The sequence below is a fragment of the Mirounga leonina genome, unplaced genomic scaffold (assembly GCF_011800145.1).
Source record: "Mirounga leonina isolate KUSES-001 unplaced genomic scaffold, KU_Mleo_1.0 Mir_173, whole genome shotgun sequence".
NCBI lineage: Eukaryota > Metazoa > Chordata > Mammalia > Carnivora > Phocidae > Mirounga > Mirounga leonina.
In genome coordinates, this window is record NW_023270447.1 from 80,476,932 (window position 1) to 80,490,957 (window position 14,026).

General features: G+C 48.0%; 1 protein-coding gene across 6 annotated transcripts in view; it reads left to right on the top strand.

The window, feature by feature from the left end:
* The window catches only part of UBR4 (ubiquitin protein ligase E3 component n-recognin 4), a 130,464-nt gene that overhangs the window by 100,193 nt on the left and 16,245 nt on the right, over positions 1-14,026 (top strand). For all 6 annotated transcript variants that reach the window (XM_035019630.1, XM_035019631.1, XM_035019634.1 and 3 more), the window contains 12 exons: positions 387-468; positions 781-954; positions 2,670-2,791; positions 3,728-3,925; positions 4,643-4,723; positions 7,356-7,443; positions 8,165-8,292; positions 9,309-9,416; positions 10,083-10,202; positions 10,926-11,116; positions 11,559-11,732; positions 12,106-12,205. In XM_035019630.1, coding sequence (XP_034875521.1) covers positions 387-468; positions 781-954; positions 2,670-2,791; positions 3,728-3,925; positions 4,643-4,723; positions 7,356-7,443; positions 8,165-8,292; positions 9,309-9,416; positions 10,083-10,202; positions 10,926-11,116; positions 11,559-11,732; positions 12,106-12,205 — 1,566 coding nt within the window. The remainder of the gene's footprint in view (positions 1-386; positions 469-780; positions 955-2,669; positions 2,792-3,727; positions 3,926-4,642; positions 4,724-7,355; positions 7,444-8,164; positions 8,293-9,308; positions 9,417-10,082; positions 10,203-10,925; positions 11,117-11,558; positions 11,733-12,105; positions 12,206-14,026) is intronic.

Sequence of the window (14,026 nt, forward strand, 5' to 3'; positions counted from 1 at the left end):
GCCCCCCCCCCCCCCCCCCCCCCCCCCCGCTCAGGAGAGCCCTTCCCCGGTCCTGCTCTCATTACAGTCCCCTGATGTAGACTTTGTGCTACTTTTCTTTGTGGAGAAGAAATATTTGTTGAAAAAAATTGATCTTTGTGGCTCTGTGTATCATAAGGAGGTAACAACTTGCTGGGGGCATTTCGGCCATTCTGAGTCTTTAAGCCCTCCCTTAACGTCACTGGCACTGCCCTCAGCTTCTTAGGAGTTCTGCAGAGGTTTAGCTCAAGAGGTCATGGGAACAGAATGGTGACTGCAGAGCGTCTGGTTGATGTTGTGAGCTCCTGGACCGCAGCTGGAGGGGGCCAATGTCAGCAGTCACTAACTGTGCTTGTCATCCCATGTAGGAAATCGCCCGCTTGCTGGCCCTGGAGGAGGCCACCCTTAGCACTGACCTGCAGCAGGGCTACGCCCTCAAAAGTCTCACAGGTAGACATAGCTGCCGGGCCCTTCCCTTAGGTACCCTGGGTCTAGTTTGCGGGCTGACCTTGGTTCCTGGGGCGCGGAGGTTGACTGTTCCCTCTTGTGTTGACTCTGTACATATGTAAGCTCTGCGTGTCCCGTCTCGGGTGGGCTTACATTTTTGAGCCCCTGTTAGCCAGTGACCAGTTCACTTCCTTGAGCACCCGCTCTGTGCTCGGAAGTTGCTTTGGAGTTGCTCATAACCTTTGGAAGACGTGGACCTTCCTTGCCTTCGTTCTCATTCAGAGCCCTCGCAGCAGCTTTTTCCTATCCCCACAGGGCTTCTTTCCTCCTTTGTCGAGGTGGAGTCCATCAAAAGACACTTTAAGAGTCGCTTGGTAGGTACTGTGCTGAATGGGTACCTATGCTTGCGAAAGCTGGTGGTGCAGAGGACCAAGCTGATCGACGAGACCCAGGACATGCTGCTGGAGATGCTGGAGGACATGACCACAGGTAGCGCCGGCCCAGCGGCCCGGAGTGGGGGTGGCGTTCCTGCTGGAGGCTGGTGGCAGGCATCTCTCCACGTTTGAGGAGAGAGGGAGAGAAGCTCTGGTTCTTGGAGCTGTAAAATTCCAGAGCTGGGCTCAGTCTGTTTAGACATTTTATTTATTTATTTTCTTTACTTATTTATTTATCTATTTAATTAACACTTTATTTATTTGACGAGGGTGGGGGAGTGCACACACAAGTAGGCAGAGCAGCAGGCAGAGGCAGAGGGAGAGGGAGAGGGAGAAGCAGGCTCTCCGCTGAGCAGGGAGCCTGACGAGGGGCTCGATCTCAGGACCCTGAGATCATGACCTGAGCCGAAGGTAGATGCTTAACCCACTGAGCCACCCAGGCGTCCCTCATTTAGACATTTTATATTAAGCTTATAGAACAGAAGGAAGTATGTGTCCTCAAATTGGTATCTTTCGCTGGTTCTGGAAAATTCTCTGCCATCATTTCCTCATTTGCCTTTGCCCCAATCTCTCTGTCATCCTTGTAGAACCCACCCTCTCCTCCGTCTCTCTTTACCGCTCCGTCACGGGGCGCATCTCATTGTCTCTTTCTGCTGACTCTGGAGGGTTTCTTCAGTTCTTTCATTTAGTTCATTTTTTCTTCACTGTGTTAGCTCTTTAGTCTAACTGTTGAGTCCTTGTGGTTCTCTACAGGTTTTATAGGCTCTTGTGTTTCATTCACACTTCCCGTTTATCTTGTAGTTTGCAAGAATAGCAAACATTTCTGTGTCTGATAATTCCAAGGCTTGAAATACTTATCCATTTGATTCTGCTGTTTGTTATTCCAGCTCTTGCTTCTGGTGCCTTAAATCTTTTTGTATTTTGTGATTTTTGACTGTGAGCTCATGAACTCATGTTTCAAGGGTTTATCTGTGGAATTTTTTTTTTTTTTCAAAAAACTTATTTTTATTTTAGAGAGTGTGAGCCAGGGGGAGGGGCAGAGAGAGAAAGGCAGACTCCCTGCTGAGTGCCAGAGCCTGACATGGGGTTTGATCTCAAGACTCTGAGATCACGACCTGAGCTGAAACCAAGAGTTGGATGCTTAACCGACTGAGCCACCCAGGTGCCTCTGTGGAAATTCTTTAGAAGCCAAGCCAAATATGGGTTTCTCCAGTGAGGATTTGTGACCAAGAGTCGGACGCTCAACCGACTGAGCCACCCAGGTGCCCCACAGTTGGACCCTTTTGAAGCATATTTCTTCCTTCTCCTATGACTTAAAATTGTCTCTTTGGCTTGTAGAGGGCAGTCCACCTAATCGTTTTAAGACTGAAGCTTAAAGCTATATATGACTTCCCTTTGATTCTCCTGGAATACAATTAGGATTATTATTTGACATTTTGGAGTACCTGTTTTGGGCAAGAGGATGTGCGCTGAGTAAAGCATAGTTCCTCTCCTTAAGGAGGTGATCATTCGGAGAGGAAGCAAGAGGTGTGCACAGCTAACCGTGATGCACTGTGTTGACTTGGGTGCTGGGGCTTTCAAATGGAATGTGGTCTAAGCATCAAATCATTTAGCTTCAAGTTTCTAATTGAAATACTGATACTGCCACGTAGGGCATTTGCAAATTTACCAAGAAGGAAGAACCTGTTGGTGACTGTGCACGTAAAGTCTCATTGGGGTTTGTGTGTGTGAAGCTCTCTCCTAACTGACGTGGCCACTGATTTCTGGCAGGTACAGAATCGGAAACCAAGGCCTTCATGGCTGTGTGCATTGAGACAGCCAAGCGCTACAACCTGGATGATTACAGGACACCTGTGTTCATCTTTGAGAGGCTCTGCAGCATCATTTATCCTGTAAGCGGTGCTTCTTCCTGTGCCTCCCAGGGTGTGTGCGTGTGTCATTCTGCTAGGAAGCCTCTCAGTCATGGGCGGTCGGACCAGCTGTGGGTCATTTGGTCAACATTTTAGAAAGCTCCACTGACAAACACAGAGTCAGTCTCCTAGTTTTCTGACTCCTAATGATGGGAAATCTGATGACCTTTCTTGGTCTTACTTCCTAGATTTAAGGTCTAGGTCAGTCTTAAAAATGGGGTCTAATTTCCCATTGCTAAGATCCTGTTGCTTTACCCATTCAGTATGCTATGAAAGAAGCAATATGGAGCTAGAGTGAGAAGAAATGCTCACTCTCTTCCTTCTTCCCCTGCCTGTGTTTGGTGCGTGCACACGTGTGTGTGTGTGTGTGCGCGCGCGTGCGCGTGCACGCATTTCCCTTGCCTAGCTATCCGAGAGCATGGTGTGGCCCAAAGACGAAAGCTGAAAAACACTAGCGTCATCAGTTTATGATGAGGGCCTTTGGGGTTAGGCGCATCTGAGCATTATGTGATAGAGGGACCCTCCTCTCAACGTAGGGGTCATTAGTGCCAGAGTCGTCTGGCCGCAGATGGGTTATCATCACTTGAGGTGAGCGGGAGGAAAGCCCCCCCTCCCCTTGGTTCAGTAACATGGCTTTGTTACGTTGCCCACGTGCTGACTGTGGTAGGCTTTCTCCTACTCCACCCTTGAGTTTCAGAGGAGATGCTTGATACTGAAGGCTGTTTGAAGTGTATTTGGAATCAGCCCTGAATTTCCTTTCGTTTATATCTTAAAATGTATAAGAGGCTGGATGAGTGTATGTTTCTCTCAGTGTCCATGGAACAAAGTAGGATGGTCTAAATCTGAAAGGCCTCTGCCGTCCCTCTCTGGTGTCTTTAATGCCATTCCTGCCGGTGCGTCGTTCTTTCTGTCCTTTAGGAGGAGAATGAAGTCACTGAATTCTTTGTGACCCTGGAGAAGGACCCGCAACAAGAAGACTTCTTACAGGGCAGGATGCCCGGGAACCCATATAGCAGCAATGAGCCAGGCATTGGGCCACTTATGAGGGATATAAAGAACAAGATTTGCCAGGACTGTGACTTGGTGGCTCTCCTGGAGGATGACAGCGGGATGGAGGTAACAAGCATAGGACATTGCCACCGTGGTTAAGAACTCGGGCTGGGGTCACATCCACGCTCCTCCCTGCTTAGTTAACCTTGGGCAGGTAGTTTGTTTCAGCTTCATCCTCTATAAATGGGGCCAGTGGTTCCCACCCATGTACCTTACCTGGTGTTAAGGTTAATTACCTGTAAAGGGCTCTGCCCAGTGCCTGGCATGCGGTAAGCAAATGGTTAGTGGCTATTGCTTGTCACGGAGTAGTTTATTGTTCTTGTTGCTCTGACAGAGACTTCCCAGGGATTCCAAGTTAATTAAGCTCCCAAAAACTGGCACAGTGGCCCCTGTGCAGATTCTGGCCCTGTATCTAGTACCTTGTGGCAGACGACCTCCAGGGTCTGGCCTTATCATCTAGGGGTGGGAAAGCGTGTTGGGGGAAATAGAGAAAATGGTTTTTCTGGCAGAGCCTGAGAGGGACTCTGGGTAGGAGAAGGTCCTCAGCAGCAGTTTCTAACGTGGAGTCCGTGGTTTGGGTTAAGGGTGCATGTGGCCTCTGAAATTGTGTCCCAGATTCTGTGTGTTGTGCACACACGTGCAGTTTTTAGAGACGGGGAGGCGATGGGCCCAGAACACAAAAATGATGAGTTATGAACCACTGCTATGAAGTGCCCTTTGATCTTGAAATGTCCTTGCCTTATAATTACTTGCAATAACAGCCTCATTTCCTCTGCTGTTCAGCTTCTAGTGAACAATAAGATCATTAGTTTGGATCTTCCTGTGGCTGAGGTTTACAAGAAGGTCTGGTGTACCACGAATGAGGTATGTGCTTGTTTCCTTGCTTGGAGATGGGGTTGTACTTTTCTGACTTAGGCGGACTTGTACCGGGAGGAGCCGTTGTTAATCGTCACTACCCAGTTGGTAACCGTGCTTGTGCAGCCGGGCTTCCCTGTTTGTGGTTGTGGAGCAAACCGGTGGTCTTGTCCTCCTTTTGAGGTGTCTGGCCAGAGGTGGAAGAGCTTCAGGGGAGGATGAGCATTTCGGGCTGTGTGCAGCCGGGCCGGGCGGTGTCGGAGGAAGAAGCACGTGATGGGGGGTGCTTGTTGCCTCGTGCCATTTATACACGGGCATCTCTTGGCCGAGATGAGCTCTCTGCTTTTTAGGGGCCTGCTCACTTAGAACATTTTCCAGTGCTGGTGTCAAGGAGCGAGCATGGTTCCTGTGTGACTAGCTGCGGAATTGAGATGTAAACAGGCAGTTCTTGACGGGGGGAGAGGGAAGTGAAGGAAACCTGGCCCTCTGGTCCTTTGGCCCCCTCAGTACTGTTTGACCTCTCCTAAGGGTCTCAGATATTCTGCTTCCCCTCTCCCTCCTCTTTCCCTCCCCTCGCTCCCCTGTTCCTTCCTTTCCTCCTCCTCCGTTTCCTTCCCTTCCTTCCCTTTTCTTTGCATCCCTTTGTTGGGGAATTTTTAGTCAGTGAGTCAAACAAATAACTGAAGAATGGCGAGCCAGCGTGCCCTTGAAAGCACGGTAAACTTTTCTGATTTAGTCCCACATATTTCTCGAGAGTTTGAGACACTAAATTGGTCGTGTCTGCTAGTATGTTTTGGCCTTCAGTCTGTCACATATTTTTGCTTGTCTCCTTTCTGTTCTCCCGCTGTGCTGGGAATCCTGGTCAGTGGGTACTGTCAGCGGCAGAGGTCCGCACAGAAGATTGCCCCATCCAGTGATCTTGTCATTGACACTTGAGCATCAAAACAGATGGTACAGATTTGATCCCTGGCACACAAAAAATAAAGACCAAGCTTGTATGGCTGTCCTTAGAAATGGTGGTATGGAACCCAAAGAGCATCCATGGGCAGCTCCCCTTTTGTACTACAAGGCAAGGAAGAAGTTGAGGGTCACCGCCGTTCACATTAGCACTCAGTCCACTGAAGGGTTCTTCTGGCAAAGTCCAGAGTTTGTGGAACCTTTTTATCAGGGCCTTCATCAACTTGCCTTTTTACTCCACCCCTCTGTTTCCATGATAAACAGCCTGTCTCCTTAGCTGCTGACTAGAGCTTGTTCTGTTTTCTTTTTCTTTTTTAAGATTTTATTTGAGAGAGAGTGAGAGCAAGGGAGAGAGCTCACGAGCAGGGGGAGGGGCAGAAGAGAATCTCAACCAGATTCCACGCAGAGCACAGAGCCTGACACGGGACTCTGTCTCACGACCCTGAGACCATGACCGGAGTTGAAATCAAGAGTCAGACATTTAACCGACTAGCCACCCAGGCGCCCTGAGCCTATTCTGTTTTCTGTGTCTCTTTTTCTGCCCTTGTTGTCCAGCTGTTTTTTCTCTAAGTTCCCATTGGGCTCTGATAGCTGGGAATATACTTCTGCAAGCGGCCTTTCTGACAGGTTCTCTCCCAGGACGGTTTCCTCTCCTGAAGCTGAGCGTGGGCTTAGAGGCAGTCAACTTGAATTAATGTGGTACCTGCTCTTCAACTTTATTTCATACAGGGTGACTTCAGACCCCTGTTTCTTAATTCCAAAATAAGAATAATGTGGATGGGAGAGTGCTTAACTTAGTGCCCGGTGTATAGTGACCTGTCACCATCCTCCAGTCTAGTAAAGTTTACAAAAGACTTCTTTCTAATCATTCCATCAAGTTAGAGGTTTTAACTTGAGTAATTTTGGAAGAACCCTTTCCTTGTTACGTGATTATGTGAAGACCTCAGGATTGGATTATGCTCTTGCTTTTGATTCCTGAGTCTTGAATCAAAGCTCTTTGATCTGATTGATCTTGCTTGTCCTGATTCTTTGGGAAGTGGTCCCCGTTGGTTAGAATTTGTGCTCCTGAAGGAGGCACAGGCTTGGGATTAGACTGTGCTTATCATTGGATAACTCTGAAAAAGCTGTTTAACCTAGTGTAAGAGGATGATGTGAAGTGCTCCATTAGCATAGAACTTAGCACAAAGTTAAACACTCAATACATAGTAGTGATTATTGTTGTTACGTATAGTTTTAATGAAATTAAATGAGAATGTGTTTTTTTTTTTTTTAAAGATTTATTTATTTATTTGAGAGAGCGAGAATGAGAGAGAGAGAGAGTACATGAGAGGGGGGAGGGTTAGAGGGAGAAGCAGGCTCCTCGCCGAGCAGGGAGCCCGATGCGGGACTCGATCCAGGGACTCCAGGATCATGATCTGAGCCGAAGGCAGTCGCTCAACCAACTGAGCCACCCAGGCGCCCCTAAATGAGAATGTGTTTATAAAATGGTTCATACCCACTCTTGGCCTGTAGTAGACACTGCATAAAATTAGCTTCCTTTACCCTACGTGAGTTGCAGTATGCTTGGATTCTAGATGTTGTGGGTAAGACCTTGTAGAGAAATAGAAGAACAAGGCCAGGTGTTGAGTCCTTTGCATTTTCTGGGCCTGTTTACAAGCACCTTTGTCTACCTGCCTCTGCTCAGGGAGAGCCCATGAGGATTGTTTACCGCATGCGCGGGCTGTTGGGCGATGCCACCGAGGAGTTTATCGAGTCCCTGGACTCCACCACAGGTAGGCCCTCCCCACAGACACTGCTGCACATTGGGTGGGGGGTCTGGGGCCAGTGAGTGGTTCACATCCTGGGATTTAGGGGTATTCTGAACACACACTGTTCTGTAGCTCTGATTGGAATTGACGGGAGATTACTTCTCCAACTGAGGAAAAGTACAGGCATCTATGGCCTGATTCAGACCCCTCAGGAGTTAAAAGAACAACAATAACAAACTTGGGGAATAAAGTGCAGTTAGCAACAAACTTGAGTTCAGATTTATTTTTAGCTTAGGTTTTTGGGGGGTTTTTTTTTTTGCTTTTTTTTTTTTGTGGTGGTGGTGCTTGTATTTTCATATATTTGAATAAATAATTGTAATTGGCTTTAGTCTTGTAGTTTATTTATTCTTTTTTAAAGATTTTATTTATTTATTTGACAGAGAGACACACAGCGAGAGAGGGAACACAAGCAAGGGGAGTGGGAGAGGGAGAAGCAGGCTTCCCGCTGAGTGGGGAGCTCAGGACCCTGGGATCGTGACCTGAGCCGAAGGCAGACGCTCAACGACTGAGCCACCCAGGCGCCCCCAGTCTCATAGTTTAATATCCAGTATTGATCCCTTCTATTGCTATGCTTTTCTTGGAGATAAGAAAGAGGAAACTAGTGGTCAGCCCGGAAAAGGATTATCTGTTTTATTTCCATCCTTCCCTTCCCTGCCATTTCTGTGTGGCTTCCCTCCTCCCTCAGATGAAGAAGAAGATGAAGAGGAAGTGTATAAGATGGCTGGTGTGATGGCCCAGTGTGGGGGCCTGGAGTGCATGCTCAACAGACTGGCCGGGATCAGAGATTTCAAGCAGGGACGCCACCTTCTCACCGTGAGTTGGGGGCAACAAGGAGGGAGCAGCCCTCTGCTTTGAGAGTGGCCCCTGTGGAGAGAAGCTTGTGGCCACTGTGCCACGTAAGCCTAAGAGGGTGGCATGATGCCACAGGCCAGGGCAAGGCAGCCCTGGGCCTGGCAGCCTTCCGAGCCCTCTGTCCCTTAGGATGCCCCCCCCCTTGGCCCCTCCCCACCAGAGCCAGTGCGCTGGCAGCCTTCGGCCACGTCTCTCCAGCCACCTGTGGGGCCAGTGCCTGCCTGTCTGCCCGCAAAACTGCACTTGAGTCCATATTAACTACTGTTGCTTTTTAAACTGATTTTCTAAGTAGTTCTTTTATTTATTTGGTAGGATCTTGTTTGGGTCTTCATCCATCTATCTCCTAAGGAGTAGAGGATCCCAAAGACACCATAAATATTACACTGTTACTTTCAGCTCCAGAAGATATGAGAACATGTGTTATTGTAATCGTGTTCTAAATGACCATGTGAAGAATTAAAAAAAAAAAAGCGTTAAAAGAATTACAATCTGAAAATGTAAAAAGAAAAAAACAAACCCATGTTTTGATAAAGGAAAAGTGTTACTTGAAAAATAAATAAATAAATAAATAAATAACTGACTTACATGGTTCTGAGCTCCCACAGGCCATGAGCCTTGGAATCTTTCTGTTCACTATTAGAGTCTGAGTTAGTACTGGAATTTCCCTGGTACAACAGATTGTCACCTGTTCCACTAGGAATTGGTGTCATTGCCATAGTTTTAGAGATGGTAGAGATATGCCAAGCCCACGTAGGCTATTGCCAGAGAATGTTGCTCTTTAAAATGCCAGTCTGGCCTGAGATCCTTCCCACCTTACCATGTCCCCTCCAGAAACACTTTTCCTTTCTTTTCTCTGCACTTTGGGAAGAGTACCTACTGATTGTACGTGACCCCTCTCAGATGTTTCTTTCTTGCTTGTCCCCACGTTTTATACTCTTAAGATGGCCTCTTGGGTTTTGACCGACTTTTCTTGGCAGGTGCTCCTGAAATTGTTCAGTTACTGCGTGAAGGTGAAAGTCAACCGACAGCAGCTGGTCAAGCTGGAAATGAACACCTTGAATGTCATGCTGGGGACCCTAAACCTGGTAAGGAGTATGGGCTGCAGATGATAGAGTGAGCCTCAGAAGTCCTGGGTAGGGGGAGGGACATCTCAGCTCTGGGCTCAGATGAAATGGGTTTGTGGCCTTTTCAAAGCTTTTATCTCTGTCTGGCTCACTGGCCCCAAGGCATGGATCATTTAAATGGTCTCTTTTCCTGCTGGCTCACCTCTGTGCTACTGCCAGGACATGCAGGAGCTTTCCCGGTCCCTTTCCTGAATTCTGATCAGAGATAAGAGGAAGTTAGTCTGTGAAACAGTCCAGACTGCACAGTGTTGGAGAAGTAATGCCAGTGTCCTCAGGGCGACCAAGATAGAGATCTGGAACTGCATGATTTCATTGTTTGCAGAAGTCCACACACTTGTCTCTCCACACACACACACACACACAGCACGATTTCGTTGTCTGCAGAAGTCCACACACTTGTCTCTCTCTACACACACACATCACACACGCGCACGCACACATGCGCGAACACACGTCACACACAAACGCGCGCACACACGTCACACGCACACGTCACACGCGCGTGCGCACACATACCCACACACGTCTCTGGCAGTAAGGCCATGAAGGACATTGGTGAGGAACAGATCCCATCAGCAATGAGTGGTTGTGGTCTTCTTCCCAGAGTAACTGGGTCTCCTCCGACAGGCCCTGGTGGCTGAGCAAGAAAGCAAGGACAGTGGTGGTGCAGCTGTGGCCGAGCAGGTGCTTAGCATCATGGAGATCATTCTGGATGAATCCAACGCTGAGCCCCTGAATGAGGACAAGGTGCGTGGGGCCAGTCTGTCCATCTGCAGACACCGGGAGCACATACTGTGTCTTGTTTGTGTGTCCAGATGTGTCCACCAAGAATGATTGAACATGTTTTGGTCATAGAAATGACAAAGCTCAGCTAATGGTGACATGACGGCATTGAAGCCCGAAGTCTGTGGATTCGGAGGAAACGAAGCTGCTGAGGATATTCTTTCACTCACACGCTGCTCATTAATGGAATGCTGGCATGTTCCAGCTGATAGGCAGGGCCTTAGCCCAGCCCCTCATTGTCCACTTGAGGGAACTCCAAGCCCAGAGAAGTAAAGGCAGCTGTTCAGTGTTCCGTAGTTGGCTGCTGGCAGAATCAGGCCGAGAACCTGGGTCTCCAACTCCCTGGTTCAGTTTCTCTCCACTGATTGCACCCTTGCCGCCTCCTGTCCCTCTTGGTACTCAATGTTTTGGCTAGAGGTGTGACCAAGTATCAGGCAGCCTGTGTTCTCTTCAGGGAGGGGAGTTTGTGTTAACATTTTAACTACCTGACGCTATGAACAGAGTCACACAGAAACTTAGAAACTAGTATCAAGTGGAACTCACACTGTTCATTATTCTGCAGGAAGTGCTAAGACAGTTTTTCTAGGGCTGCTTCTGATGGAAGTGGGTGACATCTGGGGTTCAGATACCGGCTGACCAAAGTCCTGACCCTGTTACTGAGCCTTCTGTCCTCTTTTTCTACTGCAGGGCAACCTCCTCCTGACGGGTGACAAAGATCAGCTTGTGATGCTCTTGGACCAGATTAACAGCACCTTTGTTCGCTCCAACCCTAGCGTGCTCCAGGGCCTGCTGCGCATCATCCCGTACCTTTCCTTTGGCGAGGTGGAGAAAATGCAGATCTTGGTGGAGCGGTTCAAGCCATACTGTAACTTTGACAAGTATGTGCTTAGATTTTAGATGGCTATGTGAGGGTCCTCACCAATACTCTGAGCTAGTTCTGTGAGACTTAGGGGAACAACCACAATTTCTGTTAAATTTTCGTATATGTGTCTGGCCTTTAAGGGGTTCATTGTAAGTGGGGAGTCAGTATGCTGTGTTACATTGGCTCGGCAGGGGGAGTGAAGGGGCTGGTGAGATGGGACAGGGGCATGACAAGATGGAGAGAGTCAAGTGTGAAAAGCATGAAAACGTGAGAGAATGTTGAGAGTTTGGGGGACGTAGCAGGTAAGGAGGAATGGCAGGAACCAGATCAGCAGGCTCGTGTCATGCCAAGAAGTCTAGACTTGATCTTGTAGACTGTTGAAGATCGTTAACCGAGAGAACAACGTGATACATGTGTGTCCTCTCCTTCACACCCTGGGGCTCTGCTCTCTGCTGCAGGTATGATGAAGACCACAGCGGCGATGATAAGGTCTTCCTGGACTGCTTCTGTAAGATCGCAGCCGGCATCAAGAACAGCAGCAATGGGCATCAGCTAAAGGATCTGATTCTCCAGAAGGGAATCACCCAGAGTGCGCTGGACTATATGAAAAAGCACATTCCCAGCGCCAAGAAGTAAGAAACAGTTGTGTTGGGGCGGCTGCTTTTCTTCCCTCTTCTGGTTCCTTTTCTCCTTCATTGCTGTGGCCTAAAGCTTCACGTAGTCCCGTTTGGCCCTCCTTAGTGTCTTCCTCCCCTTCCGGAAACTATCAAGGTGACGACGCAGCCACCGCAGAGCCCTTTGGGGCTGGGAACGGGAGGCAGCTTGTTGGTTTCTGTTCAGAATACTCACTTCTGTCTGGCTGCCTAGCTGAGCTAGGTGATGCTTTGTGATTCTTGATGGCTCTCTTGAAGGGTCATGTTTAAACAAGCCAGAATAGAATCAACAGCTGGTTTCTAGATAGGCTTTGCTCCTCTGGCCTGCTAATCAGCTTCTTTTCCTTTGCAGTCTGGATGCTGACATCTGGAAAAAGTTCTTATCTCGCCCAGCCCTGCCATTTATCTTGAGGCTTCTTCGGGGGCTGGCCGTCCAGCACCCTGCCACCCAGGTGAGTGAATAGCCAGCATGCCTATGGACCTTACTCTGGAAGCAGGACATGTATGGTGAAGGAACCACATGCTCTAGTCTGCCGTGGCTGAATGAAGAGAACCAACTTAGTTAGCCTCAGGATGTGACTTCCGCTAGTATGTAAGACCTCTGGAGTAGAGGGCACTCTCAGAGGTCATGTGGTTCAGCTCTGTGTGGAGAGGAGTAAGTATAGTGACTGACTTCCTCCCGCGACGCATTCTTACATGGGGCTTTATTATCTCGTGGGTCTTCTGAGCAGCAGTTGAACTGAAGGTATGGCTGGCCAGAGTGTAAAACAATTTTGATTTCTGGTTGTCGTCGTTGGGGTCATTTGGGACATTAATAGTACCATCACCACCATTTCTTGCTCTGCTTTAGGCAGCTGGAAACTTTGTCCTCACAGAGACCCACCATTTCATTCTGCTGCTCATCCCTGATCTGGAGTATCTGGTACCCCTCACAAATCCTCACTGGCCCAGACAGGTGGCCAGGCTGGAGTTTTTCTAAATTAAACTTTTCACTTTGAGATAATTGTAGGTTTACCTGTACTTGTTAAGGAGAAATCTCATGTACCCATTTCTCGACAGTAACATCATACGAAACCACGTACAGTATCATAGTTGGGATATGGACACTGATATAGTCAGGATTCATGACAGTTTTGTCATCACAGAGATCCCCCTTGTTCCCTTGTATACTCTCATCCGCCCTGGCACTAACCCCTGGCAACCCCTGATCTGCTCTCCGTGGCTATAATATTGTCACTTCAAGAATGTTACATGTGGCATCAGAGAGCATGTAGCCTTTTGGGTTGGCTTTTTTCACTCAGCAGCATTTTCTGGGGATTCATCCAGGTTGTGTATATTGGTAGTCTGTTCCTTTTTATTGCTCACTAGTGTTCCATAGTGTGGGTTCCCAGGCTACCTCGCCATTCTCCCGTTAACACCTGGAATGTTTCCAGTTTTTGGATGTTACAAATGAAACTGCCATAAACATTCACGTGCAGTTGTTTTGTGTATGTGTAGAAATCTTCATTTCTCTGGGATAAATGCCTAGGCATGGAGTTGCTGGGTTATACAGTAGTGGTGGATTTAGTTTTATTAGAAACTGCAAAGCTGGTTTCTAGAGTGAGTAGCTGCCCCATTTTATATTCTCACCAGCAGTGCGTTGAGTGAGCTACTGTCCCTGCATCCTCATCAGCATTTGGTGGCACCTAGCCACTTTGATAGCTGATGGTGTTGTATTTATTTATTAATTTTTTAAAAGATTTTATTTATTTGACAGACATAGCGAGAGAGAGAGCACAAGCAGGGGGAGTGGGAGAGGGAGAAGCTGGCTTCCTGCAGAGCAGGGAGCCGGATGCGGGGCTCTATCCCAGGACCCTGGGATCACCATGACCTGAGCCGAAGGCAGACGCTTAACGACTAAGCCACCCAGGCGCCCCCTCTCTGCGATTTTAATTTGTATTTCCTTAGCGGTTAATGGTGCTGTACACCTTCCGTTGCTTTCCATCTGTGTGTCTTCTTCAGTGACCTTCCTGTGTGTATCTTTTGCCCATTTTCTAATAGGATTTTTTTTTAATGTTGAGTTTTGAGAGTCCTCGGGGCTGTTTTTTTTTCTGTGTATGGTGTTCTGCATCGAATGTAATCCTACATGCTCTTTTGGGGATCGTTCTGATAGCTTATTCCAAAAGTAGGGTAGGGTAGCTTGGCTATAGGATTCTTGTGTCTCTCTTGTTTTAAAGTTTTGTTCAGTTCAGTGGGGATAGTCATAATTAGCACACCTTTGTGGAGATAATTTT